The sequence below is a fragment of the Amblyraja radiata genome, chromosome 11 (assembly GCF_010909765.2).
Source record: "Amblyraja radiata isolate CabotCenter1 chromosome 11, sAmbRad1.1.pri, whole genome shotgun sequence".
NCBI classification, from domain to species: domain Eukaryota; kingdom Metazoa; phylum Chordata; class Chondrichthyes; order Rajiformes; family Rajidae; genus Amblyraja; species Amblyraja radiata.
In genome coordinates this window covers 25345852-25361630 of record NC_045966.1, presented here as the reverse complement: position 1 = coordinate 25361630, position 15779 = coordinate 25345852, and the positions used below count along the sequence as shown (strand labels likewise).

At 39.7% G+C, this 15779-nt stretch overlaps 1 protein-coding gene across 3 annotated transcripts in view; it reads left to right on the top strand.

The window, feature by feature from the left end:
- csnk1a1 (casein kinase 1 alpha 1) overlaps positions 1-15779 on the top strand; it is a 42530-nt gene that overhangs the window by 5335 nt on the left and 21416 nt on the right. For all 3 annotated transcript variants that reach the window (XM_033029568.1, XM_033029570.1, XM_033029569.1), the window contains exons 3-4: positions 6590-6716; positions 12095-12193. In XM_033029568.1, coding sequence (XP_032885459.1) covers positions 6590-6716; positions 12095-12193 — 226 coding nt within the window. The remainder of the gene's footprint in view (positions 1-6589; positions 6717-12094; positions 12194-15779) is intronic.

The window sequence follows — 15779 nt, the reverse complement described above, 5'->3', positions numbered from 1 at the left end:
TGGGTTCGATTATGACTACGGGATGCTGTCTGTACGGAGTTTGTATGTTCTCCCCGTGACTGCGTGTGTTTTCAGAGATCGGTTTCCTCCCACACTCCGAAGACGTACATGTTTGTAGGTTAATAGGCTAGGTATGAATGTAAATTGTCCTCGTGTGTTGGGGTCATGGTCGGTGCGGACTCAATGGGCCAAAGTGCCTGTTTCTGGGCTGTATCTCTAAACTAAACATAAAAAGGTAAGTGGAGAAATGGCATGGGATCAAAGTCCACAGCTCCTGTGAAGTGGCAATGCAAGTAGGCAATGGTAAAGAAGGCGTATGGTATGCTTGACTTCATCAGCATTGAGCATGAGTCAGGAACTAGATTTGCAGCTTTATAGGTCCTTGATTAGGCTGCATTTGAAATACTGTGTGCCGTTCAGGTCGCCCTATTACGGACGGAAGAAAGATTATTTTAAGTGTGCAGAAGTTGACCAGAATGCTACCTGGATTAGAGGGTAGATTATGAGAAGCACGGATACAGTAGTCGGCCAGAATCTTTTTCCTAGGGAGGAAATGTCAAAGACTAGATGGCATAGCATTAAGGTTAGAGAGGCAAAGTTTAAAGGTGTGCAGGGCAGTTTTTTTTGGGGGGGTTTTTGCACAAGTCATCAGTGTCTGGATCGTGCAGCCAGGGATGGTGGTGGAAGCAGGTGGTGGCATTTTAGATAAGCACATAGATATGCAGGGAATGGAGAGGTGTAGGTCACATGCAGGCAGCGGAGATTAGTTTAACATGGCATCATGTTTGGCACTGACATTGCGGGCTGTAGGGCCTATTCCTGTGCTGTACTGTTCTATATTCTTTGGGGTGCTACAATTTCAGTCAGTTTGGCCATAGTCTCATTAAATGGCAGAGCAAAGGCGCAGCTGGTACAGCCGCTGCTTCAGTGCCAGAGACCCGGGTTCGATCCTGACCTAGAGTGCTGGCTGTGCAAAGTTTGCACATTCTTCCTGTGACTGCTCTGGTTTCCTCCCACATCCCAAAGATGTGCAGGGTTGTAGGTTAATTGGCTTCTGGAAATTGTCCCTATTGTGTAGGGAGTGGATGTGAAAGTGGGACAACATCAAACTAGTGTGATGCTTGACTCAGGGGACTGAAGGCCCCTTTTTCTTGCTGCATCTCAGTTTAGAAGCAGCTTGACAGGGCACAACGTGCTGGAGTAACTCAGCCGGCCAGGCAGCATCTCTGAAGAACATGGATAGGTGAAGTTTTGTGTTGGGATCTTTCAGACTCATGGAAAGGATCCTCGTTCAGATGAAGCTTAAAGGACTGCGTGGCCTGCTCCTAATTCAAACTTTGTCATAGCTAGCAATGATTGAGAGAAAGTGGTGGGTGGATTTGAGGAAACGTTCTCTAACCAAATTGAAATGATTTAGGGGATTAGCATCTGAATGAATATGGAGTGAAACCAGCTTGATGTGTATTGCTATCGTGCATAATTGTGTAGTCAGTGCATGGATTCCAAATTCATATTGTTCATTAGTCAGTTGATAAAACTATGGTAGATACCAATTCAGTATGAGGTGCTTGACTATGTTTGAATCTGAGAACTCATGGAGTTGATTTGGAAGCCCAAGTAACCTACGTGCACATGTAGTTTTGCGTCAATATGGGCCATGACAATGTTGGAAAAATAGTGTATCATTTCTGCAGAAGTTGGAGTATTTGGTTTTCAGCTCAATCTAAGTGTATCACACTAAGTGTACCTCCTTAAACAGGAGGAATGTAAATTGTTTGAAGTTATGGAGTGCAGGGCATAATCTTAAAATGAAAGTCAGGAGATTTCAATGAAACCGGAACCCCCGATAGAATATGGTCAAGCCAATCAAGCAATGAGGAAAATGAATTTGACAGACTGGAGATCAACTTTTCTGTTTGTTGTCTTCTTGCATTGCTATATGGACTAACTTGATCTAGGATAAAAATGCTATGGATATTTTGTTGTAGGATTTTTAAGATGTTGAATTGTTGAGTAGCTTTGTTCAAACCTCTTCAGTGAAGAAATAAATATATTTAAAAACAAAATATTTTTGGGAACGGTCATATAGACGTCACCACAGGCGTCACACACTTTCTCCAGCATTTAAATATAAAGAATAAAGTAATTTGCAGTTTTATAATTTTCCTCCTAAAAAATAATTGTCTTTCTTGAAGATTCAATCATATTTTGATACACAGCTGTAACTTGAGTCGCCATCTTTGCCAAGATAGTATGTTGAGAAACTGGATAAGATGATCTTAGAGGAGGTTGTAGCAGGGAGCTAAGGAGTATATTTTATTGAATTTAATTTATGCCAGTTCCATGATAATTGTTCTATCATCTGCTGGGAGAAAGAAAAATAATTATTAGCGTCTGAATTTATTTTTGTGACTCGACTATGGGGTATTCGGTGGCCTGGCTCTTCCGGGGATGCTCAGGATTTGTTGAGGAATTTGCTTTGACTTGTTTGAACATGGATTTTTTTTCTACTCCAAATATGGTGCCTCTCATATTTAAATATGACCTGTAAACGGGTTCCGTCACATTTGTGTTAGATGAAAGGAGGTTACGTATTGATGACTTGCTTCTCTACCAGGATTGAAGAAAGGGAGAAGTGTGGATCAAATTGAAACATGTCTTTGAGTCATTTCACTGCAAGTAAAGTCTTTGGTGAAGACGGTAGCCCCAATGAAATTGGGTATGTTTAAGGAAGAACTGCAGATGCTGAAAAAATCGAAGGTAGACAAAAATGCTGGAGAAACTCAGCGGGCATGACAGCATCTATGGAGAGAAGGAATAGGCGACGTTTTTGGTCGAGACCCTTCTTCAGACTCTGGGTAGATAAGTTGAGTAGATAAGGATTCTTGTTTTGTTTTTATGTTGATTCAGATTTCAAATTAATCATTCACAATGTTGGCATTAGTAAAAGCCAATGCTTTGGAGCAATGCCAAACAGTGTCATGGAATTAGAATTGTATGACAATTGCCTCTAAGTCTATGCTAGCCATTTGAAGAGGGAATCAGTGTAATTTTGTTTTTCTCCAAAGCAAATGTACAAGTGATTATGCAATTCGGCAGACCACTATTTAATCAGTATCTATTGCACTTTCATGCAAAGCATTCCAGATTATAACTAATAACTAGTTTTTTTTTAAAATTCACATATCTTTAGATCATTAAGATATCAGTCTTTAGTTATTGGCTCATGTACTCGCAAGATAAACATTGAGAAATTTCTTGTATTATTACCTTTCCAAAATCTGTACCACCCCATATCAAATTATTGTCTCAAACCTATCTGTTTCAACAGGAAGTGACCGATAATCTTTCCTGCACCATCTTGCAGGGCTTCATGTCATTCCCAGAATTTAGTTTAGTTTTAGTTTTGGCAATACAGAGTGAAAACGGGATTTTTGGCCCACTGAGCCCGTGCTGACCAGCGATCACCCATACACTAGTACCATCCTACACACTAGGGACAATTTACAGAAGCCAATTAACTTATAAACCTGTACGTCTTTGGAATGAGGAAACCCATGGGAATTACTTCCACTGGGAGAACTCCATACAAAGAGGACCCATAATTAAGATCGAACCCAGATCTCTGGCACTGTAAGGCAGCAACTCGACCACTGTGCCGCAGTGTTTATTGGTGTATTATAGTCTAGCAAGTGGCGGCACAGTGATGCAGCTAAACTAAAGTGATGTGCACCAAAACTTCTTCTGCTTGAGATCCAAAATCCTAAATTCCTTATCACCCAATTTTTTTGTTATCTGTATAGGTACCCAATTTTTTTGTTATCTGTATAGGTTTTTGAATTGCTCTTTAGTCTTTTTCTCTCCTTGTTTTCACTTTCACTGGATTTCATCTGTTACTTGTTTGCTTGCTCCACAACCATGATTTGTCCTGTAGTCTACTTCTTATACTTGCAAACAAACTCATTTGTACATAATGAAATTTTGCCTCTTATTGCATTGCCAATGTCATAAGTATGTATTCAGTAGAAGTGGTCTTAACACTAGTTTCTTGGGCAACCACTTGCTGCCTCTCTTCAATCTAAAAATAGGTACTTAGCATGACTTTTTTCTGCTGTAAGTCAATTACTGATCCATCCTGGTCGCTTCATTGCATGGTCTTCAATTTCAAGAACTAGCCTTTTATGTAGGACTGTCAAATGTACCCCAGAAGTCTAAATAAGGGACATATTTTGCATTTCCTTCATTGACCCTGTGGTAAATTATTTAAAAAAGTTGAACACATTTAGCCTTTAAGCAGTTATGTTGGCTATCCTTTGTTAATTTAAATCTCAAAATAACTAAAGTTGAATTGAGCGTCTTGCAATTGTTGCATTTGTCCATAAAATGGGTAACTGTTTGCCTTTTTCGGGTTTTTTTGGCATTGGTCTTGAAATTTAGCAGGATGAAAGGTCATGGATGGTCCTTCTGCGATTTCCCATTGTCTTTCTCACAGCAATCTAGGATGGGTGGCAAACGGCCCAGTTAATTTTTACACCTGGTGAATGGCTATGCTAACTTAGGTTAGTCAATGATGCAATTTTATCTTTCTCACATGTTTCATCTATCTCACCTTTTTTAAACTTTCCCTTCACGAAGACTTGACAATATTTTCTTAATTGATTAAATATTTAAACCATCTCCTCAACTTCAATTTAGTTCCAAGTTAACCATCACTTGTTCTGTGCATTTGCACCTTTGAGTTTTCTTTTCTGTTAAAATATCTGGGCAGCTCATATTCTCATTTTGCATTTGTTTCATTACTTCCCCTCTGGGATTAAGTAGGATCTTTTTTTGTCCTGTGGCATCTTATCTTTTATAAACCCGAGGCTCTGGCTTTAAATGCCCTACCCTTCCTCCTTTTAAGAATGTGTCCAAACTTAAGCCATCTTCTCTTTGGAGACCACTCAATTTGTTTTCCTACCAATCTTCGATGCCACTTTACCCATGTTGGATTCCTTCTCATCCTAATGGTTGGCCCTCCAAATTCTACTCCAGACCCTTTTTATTCCAAGTGATACTTCTTAGCTAAGTGTTTCCTAATTGGGATTTGGCCAACCTCATAAGCATTTGATCCAATAGTGCTTACCTTTCTGATTCATATAAATTTGCTGTTTCAACAAAGCTCCCGAACTTTAAAGATAATGCTCTCCTTTTGCAAATGCTATCAGTTAATTTAGGCTATCACCAATACAGCTAATGCCCATGTAATCTCCAAGTAGATTTACTACTAAACTATGCTCCAATATTTGATGGTCTTCAGGAAATGTACCCAGTGGAGTAATTGTTTTTTCACCTGTAAACAGATGGCTTATATCCTTAAGCCCACAAAGTCAACCTCTGGCACCATTATATCTTCCTTTATCTGTTGTCTGTCACTGCTCCACCTCTTTGAATCCCTTGATTTTCTCATCTTGTAGCCAGAGATGTTTATGGAGGCAGTCCATTCTTCAGACATTTCTCAGTTGTCACTCCTAGCTCATGTCTGTACTCGCATATGACGGGTGATTTTGCAACTCGTCCAATGTCACTGGCCTGGAATATATAGTATCTGAAGTTGTTCTTTGGTTTTGAAACTATAGGAAATCCTGTAAAATTCTGTAGATTTAAACATTTTTTGTTTTTCCCTTGAGTTGTCCTCTTGAATTTACATGTGAAATGCCAACATGAAGTTGAGTATGTTCATAAAGACAAAATTTACTTTTGGTAATTACAGCAAATTGTTGTAGCTTTATGCATTTGCTACTTTAAGTGAGGAGTTTTCTCATTTAGTTTTTAAATTTGGGAAGAAGTCTTCCCTTGGAGAAGGGTGCATGTGTCTGAATGATTTTGAGTCTGCAGTAGGATAAGTGAGATGTGCAACATCTGCTCTACTGCAAAAATACACTTTGTATCATGATGGTCTGCAAGAGGTTATGTCTATTTTGCTGATCTGGCATTCCATATTCGAAGTTATTTGTCATGTGTTGCTGTTTTGAAATTGGATTTGAATACACCTTAGACAGGCTCCTTATTTATAATTAAATAAACGTTTTGCTCTGAGCTCAAATTCAGTTGAAATCCTGCAGCTGTGTTCTTATTGTTGCTGTCATTTTTGAGTTTAATACATGATGCTGTCAGTTATTTGTTTTCAAAGATGTTTACCTAATAATGAAAGAATAATCTACTGGTATGATATTTAACTGTATTCAGAGATACAATATGGAAAAAAGGCCTTCTGCCCACTGGGTACATGTTGACCATTGACCACCCATTCGCACTAGTTCTGTTATCCCACTTTCTCGCTCACCCTGCATATTAGGGGCAATTTTAGAGGCACCAATTAATCTACAAACACACTTGTTTGGGATTTGGGAGGAAGCCGGAACATCTGGTTATTTGTATTTTGACTCAAACAATGAATTGAAGTTGCTACATTATATTTAATAACATTGTTGATCAAAGTTTCTGATCATCTCTAATTCTGTCTTGGGTCCGAGAACATTTAAATATATTGTGCAGAAATGTCACAACATCCAGGGGCAAGCTAAGAATTTGTATTTTTCATTTGCAGGTGGTATGGGCAGGAAAAGGATTACAATGTCCTAGTTATGGACTTGCTTGGACCTAGCCTTGAAGATCTGTTTAACTTTTGTTCACGAAGATTCACGATGAAAACTGTTCTCATGTTAGCTGATCAGGTAGGTTACATGAATACAGTAATTCCTGAAACCTGGATCTGCACGCTCATTTAGTAACAACTTTATTCACACTGGGATGTTATGACATTTAATTGAGTAGCTTAGAGCTGAAACGGGATAATTGTTATTGGAGAATTTCATGTGTAACCTATAATAGCTTATTATCTTGCTTTAATATGTATGAGAATTAATAAGTTTTGCAAACTTGCAAGTTTTTTGGTAAGAACATTTATGACAGACAGGTGTGGTGAAGCATCCGATTTGACTAATGGGGTTGTTGGTGCATCAACGATTGAATGTAGTTTATTATCAAAGGGGAAAAGAATGTGGTAAACATTTGAATAGACTTAGTTTGTGATTTATATGTAAAAGCCGTTAGAATGGAAATTTTGGGGAAGAGATCTATTTTGCTGTAAGTAGACAATAACAAGGCAATGAATTAACGCTTGAGTTGGATATCAGATGGTGATGCTAGTGAAACAGAGGTTAAGGTCCTGAGACTACAAATTGATAAGGCCATCTAGAACATGTGGATAATTGTTTTGTATTTTAGATAAGGTGAATAGCCAGCCTTTCCCCAGGGTAGAATAATCTAAAACTAGAGGATATGTTTTTAAATAGAGGGAGGAAAGATCCAAAAGGGCCCCGCAGGGTTCTTGGCTCCGCCATCCCCAGATGTCTACAAATTGCTCCAGTACATTTACCTGTCCAAGTATTTTTAAATTTTTGTAATTTTACCAACTTCTACCACTTTTGGCAGCTCATTCCATGTACACACCAACATCTGTGGAAAAGTTGCCATGCAGGACACTTTTCCACTCTTTCTTCAAAGAACTGTTTGCTATATTAACACCGCTTGTGATTTTATAAATGTCTCTAAGGTTACTCAGCAGCCTCCTAATCTCCACGGAATGATCCAGTCATTCTTTTACAGCTCAAACCTTCCTGACCTGGTAGTATCCTCGTAAATCTTTTTTGCACCCCATCGTCATAATTATGAATAATAAAAACAGTGAACACAGCATTGATCCTTGTGTGGCACACCATTTGTTATTGAACTTCTATCTGAAAAACTACCCTTTCCTACCCATTGTCTTCTATCTTCAAGCCCGTTTTGTATCCTATTCCTGGATCCCACGTGATCTAACCCTCCAGACTGGACTACCATGTGGTAACTTGTCAAAGGGCTTGCTGAAGTCTATGTAGATAATGTATACATAGAGGCACGACGTTAGCCATTTTCCAGTGATCCAGCACTTTGGTGATACAAATATCTCTGCCAGTGGCACCACAATCTCTCACCTAGCTTTCCACAATGTGGTAGGATACACCTGCTCAAGGCCTAGGGGGGTAACTACTTAATACATTTTAAGACCTCCAAATCCTTTTCTGTAATGTGGACAGATAAAGCCTGGCCAGTGATAGTGTGTACATGTGAGGTTTCAATGATTCTTTTAATTCTCATGTGAACTGTGGTACAGTGAAATATTGCATAATTTATGTATACAGATCAGTAAGATTATTGCCATACATAAGTACTATCACCGGTTAAGTACATAATGTATAGAAACAGCCCACTGAGCCCATGTGCTAGAGTCGCTGGGTTTTGGTACCATTTTCAAAGTCCCAGTTGTAGTTTGCCATAAAGACCTGTTGCAGTAATAGTCGTGAACTGGATCTTCCACGAACCGTTGTCTCTCATTTCCTTGTCGCCATCAGCCTTTGTGCCCCGGGAGTGTCACCTGCTGCCAACCTTGAGGCATGGAAAGAAAGATCACTGTTTTTTCTTACTGGCCTTTTATCCTGAGTCCGCTGCTTTTGCCGACTCCCTCTACCCTTCCCTCCGGCTCCCAGTCTTCGGGGGCGAGCAGGAGACGAGCCTCTGACTATTTTTATTCTTTGTTGGCAATAATTCAGTCTTCGGGGCGAGCAGGAGACAGTGTGGGAGTCAGACTTTCTGCCTGCCAGGCCGTGGCTTCAGCCACGCGCTGCCCTCCATGAGCCTCTGCTGTGCACAGCCCTCAGTTGATTGTAGTGTGCGAGGTTAAAAGGAGACAAAAGGAAAGAAGAGAAGGGAAATGTAAAGGTAAAATGAGGGGTATGGGTGAAAGAGGTGGGTAAAATGGGAATAACAATGAAATGGGAGGAGTTGAAGATGAATGTACAGAGAAAGGTATAGGAGCTGGGTGACAGCGGGGAATGCCTGGGGAGGCTTGGGTGGCAGGGAATGAGCAAACTAAGGAGTTACAAAGAGTGATCATATTGAATGTGGTGGAAATATCAGAGCATGATATGTTAGAGGCAGAGGTTGGTGAGGTGAAAGGTGTGAACCAGGGAAGCTCTATCCTTGTTCAGTTGGGTGGCAGGGTGTGAGAGTAGCACTGAGGGAAATTGACACAAGTCACAGCTCCATCCACAACAATGGGGGAAATAGAGGATGTCTCCATTTTTTCTGCTTGACAATTTCCAAAGTAACTTAAGTGCTGCTCAATATACCAATCAAAATCTGGTTATAACCATTGTGGCCTGCGTAATACCAATAGTGTTCCCAAATTCATCTATTACGCTATATTTGATTTGCGTTATGGAAGACACAAGGTTCAGCAGTTGCTAGTTTACCAGAAAATACACAAAGTGCTGAAGTAACTCAATGGGTCAGTCAGCTCTGGAGTCTGACTGAAGAAGATGTTTTCTGTGTTCGGGAAGGGCTGTTATAACAGAACTACCTGTAAATGGAATTTCAGTTTTGATTTTGTAAAAATTGAAATAGTAGTCTGGTGGGAACACCATCTACTGACTGGACAGGAATGTGCCATCAATGATTGAAATAGTTTTATTCATGAAAAATTCACTGTTTCTATTCTTTGTTGCCAATAATTCAACGGTTTCAAAGCTCTTTTATTCTCACATGTACCAGTTAAGGTACTGTGATATGCGAATTACCATACAGCCATACGAGAAAAAAAAGCAACAAGACACACAACTACATAAACGTTAACATAAAAATCTACCACAGCGTATTCCCCACATTCCTCACAGTGATGGAAGGCAAAAGAAGTCCAAGCTTCTTCCTCTTTATTCTATTTATTGGGGCAATCGAACCATCCATCGGGGTGATTGAAGCTCCTGTAGCCGGCAGTCGAAGCTCTCTCATTGTGGTGCCGACCCGGGCCCCAGCCGCGGGCACTGTCAGCTCCTCCGTCCGACCCGCGACGCCCAGCTCCTCCGTCCGATCCGCGAGGCCCCTGGCCTGGGCTTCCACGTAGCGATCCAGGAGGCATCGAGACCACAGCGCCTCGATAAAGGCCTCCGGCCGCGTTCCCAGTTTACAGCCGCGGGGCCTGTTGGAATATCTTTCTGCCAAAAGTTGCGTGCAATTTTTTTTGCAGATCCCCGACGTCCAGCAGTCATAACATTAGTTAGCTTAGCAGTGAATGCATTTTATAAAAAAATACCGAAGTAGGCCATTTGGCCCAAGGGGTCCATGTTGTCTGCCTGGGGCCAATCGCACCAACTGTGCGGCAGCGTGTGCCAGACTAGGAACGAAGAGGGCCATTTAGAAAGTCTAATCATTTTACAGATGCTAAAATGTTATTCTGTGAAAATCAATAATTTTGTGTCTTTCTGAAAGAATGCTTTGTACTTTGGAGCCAGTGAGCATGCAGACTGTTAATTGTTGCTTAGTTTGGTATTAAAAGATCATCAATAGCATCTTAGTTTTAAACTGAGATTACTTTGAAAATACATGACAGTCTTGATGTCTGATAGCAACTTTGGGTTTTCCACCTATTCTATGCATGTGTGAAAATTCAAATGTTCAAGTTGGCTTCATGATATAATGACAGCAGATGCTAATAGTTTCTGGTTCATTGATGAAAGGTGGACTGACTAGCCTCTCATAAATTGTTCAAAAGAAGTGGAATTGATTTTTCACAGATTAATAAATAGCATACTGGTTGGCGTCAATTGTTTTAATCAATTTGACTGATAAAATATTAATGCTTGCACATTTACCATTGGTATCAACAATAACCTGGGTTAACAGCAGTTCAAAATTACACAAATTGCTGGTGTAATTCTGCGGGGCAGGCTAGAAGGAATGGGTGACGTTTCGGGTCGAGACCCTTCTTCAGACGGAACTCAGCCTGAAGAAGGGTCTCGAGCCGAAACTTCACCCGTTTCTTCTATTCGGAGATGCTTCCTGTCCCGCCCGCAGAGTTACTCCAGCATTTTGTGTCTACGATGTAAACCATCATCCGCAGTTCTTTCCTTAACAGCAGTTCTGTTGATTTAGTGTTTAATAAAACATTGTAGGTTTGAGTAGGCATTTTCATATTCAGTTCTTCAAATTGCTGCTCAAGTGTCAAACATTAATTTCAATTGAACTTGTTAGAGGAATTACCTACAATTCTGCTACAGTGCCAGTTTTCTTATTTCATTATTTCCCACCATTCTGGAATTTATGCTTGGTAGTGCTTGTGCGAAAATGTTTTTCTCCCTGAAATATTAGTGAATGTTTTTTGTTTTGATTTGTAAATTGTATGGAAAATTGCTCCTTTAAGCATACTGCTTTGGCTGCAATGCCGCTAAATATAGTTTTACCTTTGTTAGTGAGACAATGTCGAATTTTATGGTGAATGAAAAAATGTATGCAATTTTAGAATAACTTTATGATGCTCATTTAAAAATGGTAGTATCATGGAATTCCTTTTCTATGAAACTTTCACGCAGGTGGCCTGCATTGCATATTTAGTATTACGTTTTCATTCTATAACTTAGCCTTATTAAGAATTTGAAAATTTAGAAAATACTTCAATCATTAATCACTATTTATAACTAGATCGGGGAACATGATGATAGATGCATAAAATATTCTTGTCCCCTCACGAGTTTTATGTTTTTTGTATCCTAGAGTTTTGGTAAGTGAACAAAGGTCTGGTGTGGGCTGGATACGTTTGTGATTCTTTGGCCAGAAGTTGGTGAATAGGACTAGACGTATACAAACCTTTGTCCTAGGCTTGGTATTATTAGGGAGGCAAGTAGGAAAGAACCAGGAAATGGAAATGATTGTAAAACATGGCTGAAAATAACATGAAATAATTCATTCTTGCTAAGGTGGACGTCATGATTAACATTCAAGCAAAATTCTTATGTATGAGCATGTATTGCTGCCTACACAATAAATCTATGCAGTACAGGTTGACAAAACCTGTAGTCATTATTTATGTTATTGTAATTAAAACATTGTTTACCTTGATACATTTATAATTCTACATTTTTGATTTACTCAGATTAGAATAACAATTGCTGATCTTTGAGAAATGAGCGTACATGTGAGCTTTTTCGGTACATCTCAAATGAGTACTTTTGTTTTTCAGATGATCAGCAGAATTGAATATGTGCATACAAAGAATTTTATTCACAGAGATATCAAACCAGACAACTTTCTAATGGGTATTGGACGTCATTGTAATAAGGTAAGGATTCACTCTGTCGTTATCAAGAACCGTTTAACAGGCATCTAGTTTAACAGCCAATCTTTGGAAAGAAGAAAATTACATGTATGTTCATGCTATAAATGACCTTACTGTTTAGAAGGAACTTATTTTCAATAAAATATTGACTTTAGTGAATTTAATCCATTCATTTCATTGATTCCATTTAATTTTGAAGCTTCTAAATGTGATCCTTAAAATTGCATTAAATTTAAGATGCAAATTTCATCAAAAATTGCATGAAATGTCATGTTTCCTGCCATTGTTTAATGAAAATACACAGCATTTAGAAATTATGAAGAAATTCTTAAAATAAGGTATTCAGTAATTATAATCATTCAAGTCAACTTGCAGTGGATCATGTAAAATAAATGAACAGCAATCTCTTCATTCCCTCCCCCATTTAAAAAAAATGTTTTAAAATTGATGGAACAGCGACAGGTCGACTAAAAAGAAAAACTGCTGAAACTGAAGATATACCTCCATTAATTATTGCGACTGGTTTTGTTGTTGAATTATGTCGCTCATTCAGCTGTGGTGAATATATCTATGTATTTGAATTTATGCATCGAGGTGTCAGTATTTATTTTTAAAAAATAGGCAAATGACAGTTTTCAATAGGGGAAGAACTGACTCGCTAATTTCCATTTACCTGTGAGAGCCAACTTTAAAAACCTGTTCAAGTTTAATGTTCCACACTGCTAGTTATCTGCTTCTTTACTAAACCATCCTTTTTTGTTTTTTTAAAGTAGTTTCTTTATTTGTTTTCTAATTGATCTGTGCTTAAGTTCTGTTTGTCAGAATTGCATGGGTAAACCCCTTGTCTTTGTTTTCCACGGGCAGTCCCATATTTTCAAGTTGTAGAATCAACTGTACTCCGTGCCCTCAGCAACCATTTTACCTTTGAAAAGGAGGCCAAAAATCAACGGAATAGTCTGGATGTGTTCATGCAAGGGTTAGTTTTAATATGACCTATTATGCACTTGGACATTGTTACCTTTTATTGATTTTTTTAATATAGTGTGGACTATATCAGTGACTTGTACCATGAGTCCAATGTGTTTTTGCTGCACTGATATTTTAATCCTCCCCATTTGGCAAATGATTTACCTCAACTTGCCTATTTTAGACCTTTTTCATTTTTATGTATTGAATCTCATTTATCATTTCTCCACATTGTTTCAATCCTTTTTGAATTTGTGAATGTTGGTATTCATTACTTATTTCATTTATAAATTTCTACATTTAACAGCAAATCATCTCAATTTAAATTTGGCAACTCATGAGAGTTATCTGGTTGTTAACAAGGTACTTGCCCATATGGTTCTACATGTTGTCTCCCAACAATTACTTCAATGCATTCTCACTCCCCCTATGGAATTGGAGCTCATGAAAACTTGGTACTTAAGTAAATGAGCCAAACTGTTCATTTATTTCACGTGGTTATACTTGCCCCTTTATGTTAGATAAAGTTGAATTGTGTATGAAAATTCCACAAGTTAAATGTGTGATTTCTTAAGCCTGTTAAAGGCATTAGAATAAATAAATAGTGATGTTAATTCCTCTTTTGTTTCATCAGAAATTTGAGCTTTTTATGTTTGTGTGCTTGATTGAAGTTTGTCATTTTTGAGCTTGAGCAGACAGGCAGCATTGGCAACATTAAGCATGCTGCATTTGAAAGTATATTGGACCCGTTTCTAGTGATGTAACTTGTGGAGTGCCAAACAGCCTTGTTAAAAAACAAAACTCAATTTTATTTTCTAGTCACATTGATAAACATCCCCAGAGCATGTTCTCCACCCCTCCTTCCTCCCCCCCCCCCCCTTCCCCCCCCCCTTCCTCCCCTCCCCCTTCCTCCCCTCCCCCATCCTTCTCCCCCTTCCTCCCCTCCCCTTCCTCCCCTCCCCTTCCTCCTCCCCCCTTCCTCCTCCCCCCTTTCTCCTCCCCCCTTCCTTCCCCCCTTCCTCCCCCCCTTCCTCCCCCCCCTTCCTCCCCCCCTTCCTTCCTCTCCCTCCTCCCCCTTCCCTCCTCCCCTTCCCTCCTCCCCCTTCCCTCCTCCCCCTTCCCTCCTCCCCCTTCCCTCCTCCCCCTTCCCTCCTCCCCCTTCCCTCCTCCCCCTTCCCTCCTCCCCCTTCCCTCCTCCCCCTTCCCTCCTCCCCCTTCCCTCCTCCCCCTTCCTTCCTCTCCCCCTTCCTCCCCCCTTCCTCCCCCTTCCTCCCCCTTCCTCTCCCTTCCTCCCCCCCTCCTTCCCCCCCTTCCTTCCTCCCCCCCTCCTCCCTCCCCCCCCCTCCTTCCTCCTCCCCCCCCCTTCCTCCCCCCCCTCCTTCCTCCCCCCCCTCCTTCCTCCTCCCCCCCCCTTCCTCCTCCCCCCCCCCCCCTTTCCTCCTCCCCCCCCCCTCCTCCTTCCTTCCCCCCCCTCCCCCCCATCCTATCCTATTTTAGGTGCTGCTGTTCCCTTTTAAGCGTTTACCAGTCTGCCTGTATGAATGCCAACTTGGGGCTATTAACTTTAATCTTGAAGGAAGATTGTCTGCAAAAGAAATTTTTTTTTTGCTCAAATAAATTGTTGTATCATATTTTGGCCACACCAAAGAGACTGATTTTATTATGCAAAGACTATTGTACACATTTAACTGGACTTTTTCTTGTGCCTGTCTGGCATTATAAAATGATCAAATTTTGGGAAATATTTTATTGTCTCTTTTCAGAATGATTGACATTAACAGTAACATGTCTGGGGTAGCAGTTCTGAAGTTTCTGGTCGTCCTGAAATAGAACTATTTCTCTATAATCTTAGTAATAATTAGTTAGCTGCAGGGTTTATTATATTTCCCCAGCCCTTACCCCCAATTATATCAGTAAGCATCCTTGAATATTTTCCTCTCCTTAGTGGATAATCTAGATTTTTCTTCTTTTTATCCAGTAATGCTGGGACTATTTTCTCTCCCCTTTTCCCACCTTCTGAGATCAATTAAAAATGATCAGAGATTTAAGTGATAATTATTGGGGGGGTTTTGTATGTCAGCAACGCACCTTAACAAAATGTAATAGCAAGCAGATCACTGTTCTAATCAAAGATCTTTTTATCTACTATTGTGCCCAGTTTCTTGCATATTAAGTGTGAAAAGGATGCATTGACTTTTTTTTCTTCCTAGTTTTGAGAAATGTATGACTACTTGGTGTAATCCCTATCTCAGACGTAGGAATTGTGTTTAATCTGCCACCCTGTAGGAATGTCATTGCACTTTCTGACAGTTTAGACATAATGAAGGATGGATGAGAGATTAACTACTTTTGGATTATTTAAGTCAAACATTTTATTTCCAAATTTGTTCTTTTTTACTTAGTTTCTTCAGCAATTTTTCTTTTGTCTCAAATGGAATTTGTGGCGTTGGATTGTGTGACTCATTATTTGCCATGGGAAAGTTTTTGATCAAATTGCCTATTTACCCAGAGCTGGCATTCAGCAGTATTTTCTTTGTTTTTAGGGTATGACTAAAAATAGTGTTACCTCTAGGTACAACAATAATTGTGTAATTGGAACATATTTTAAACAGTAGCTCAGGAT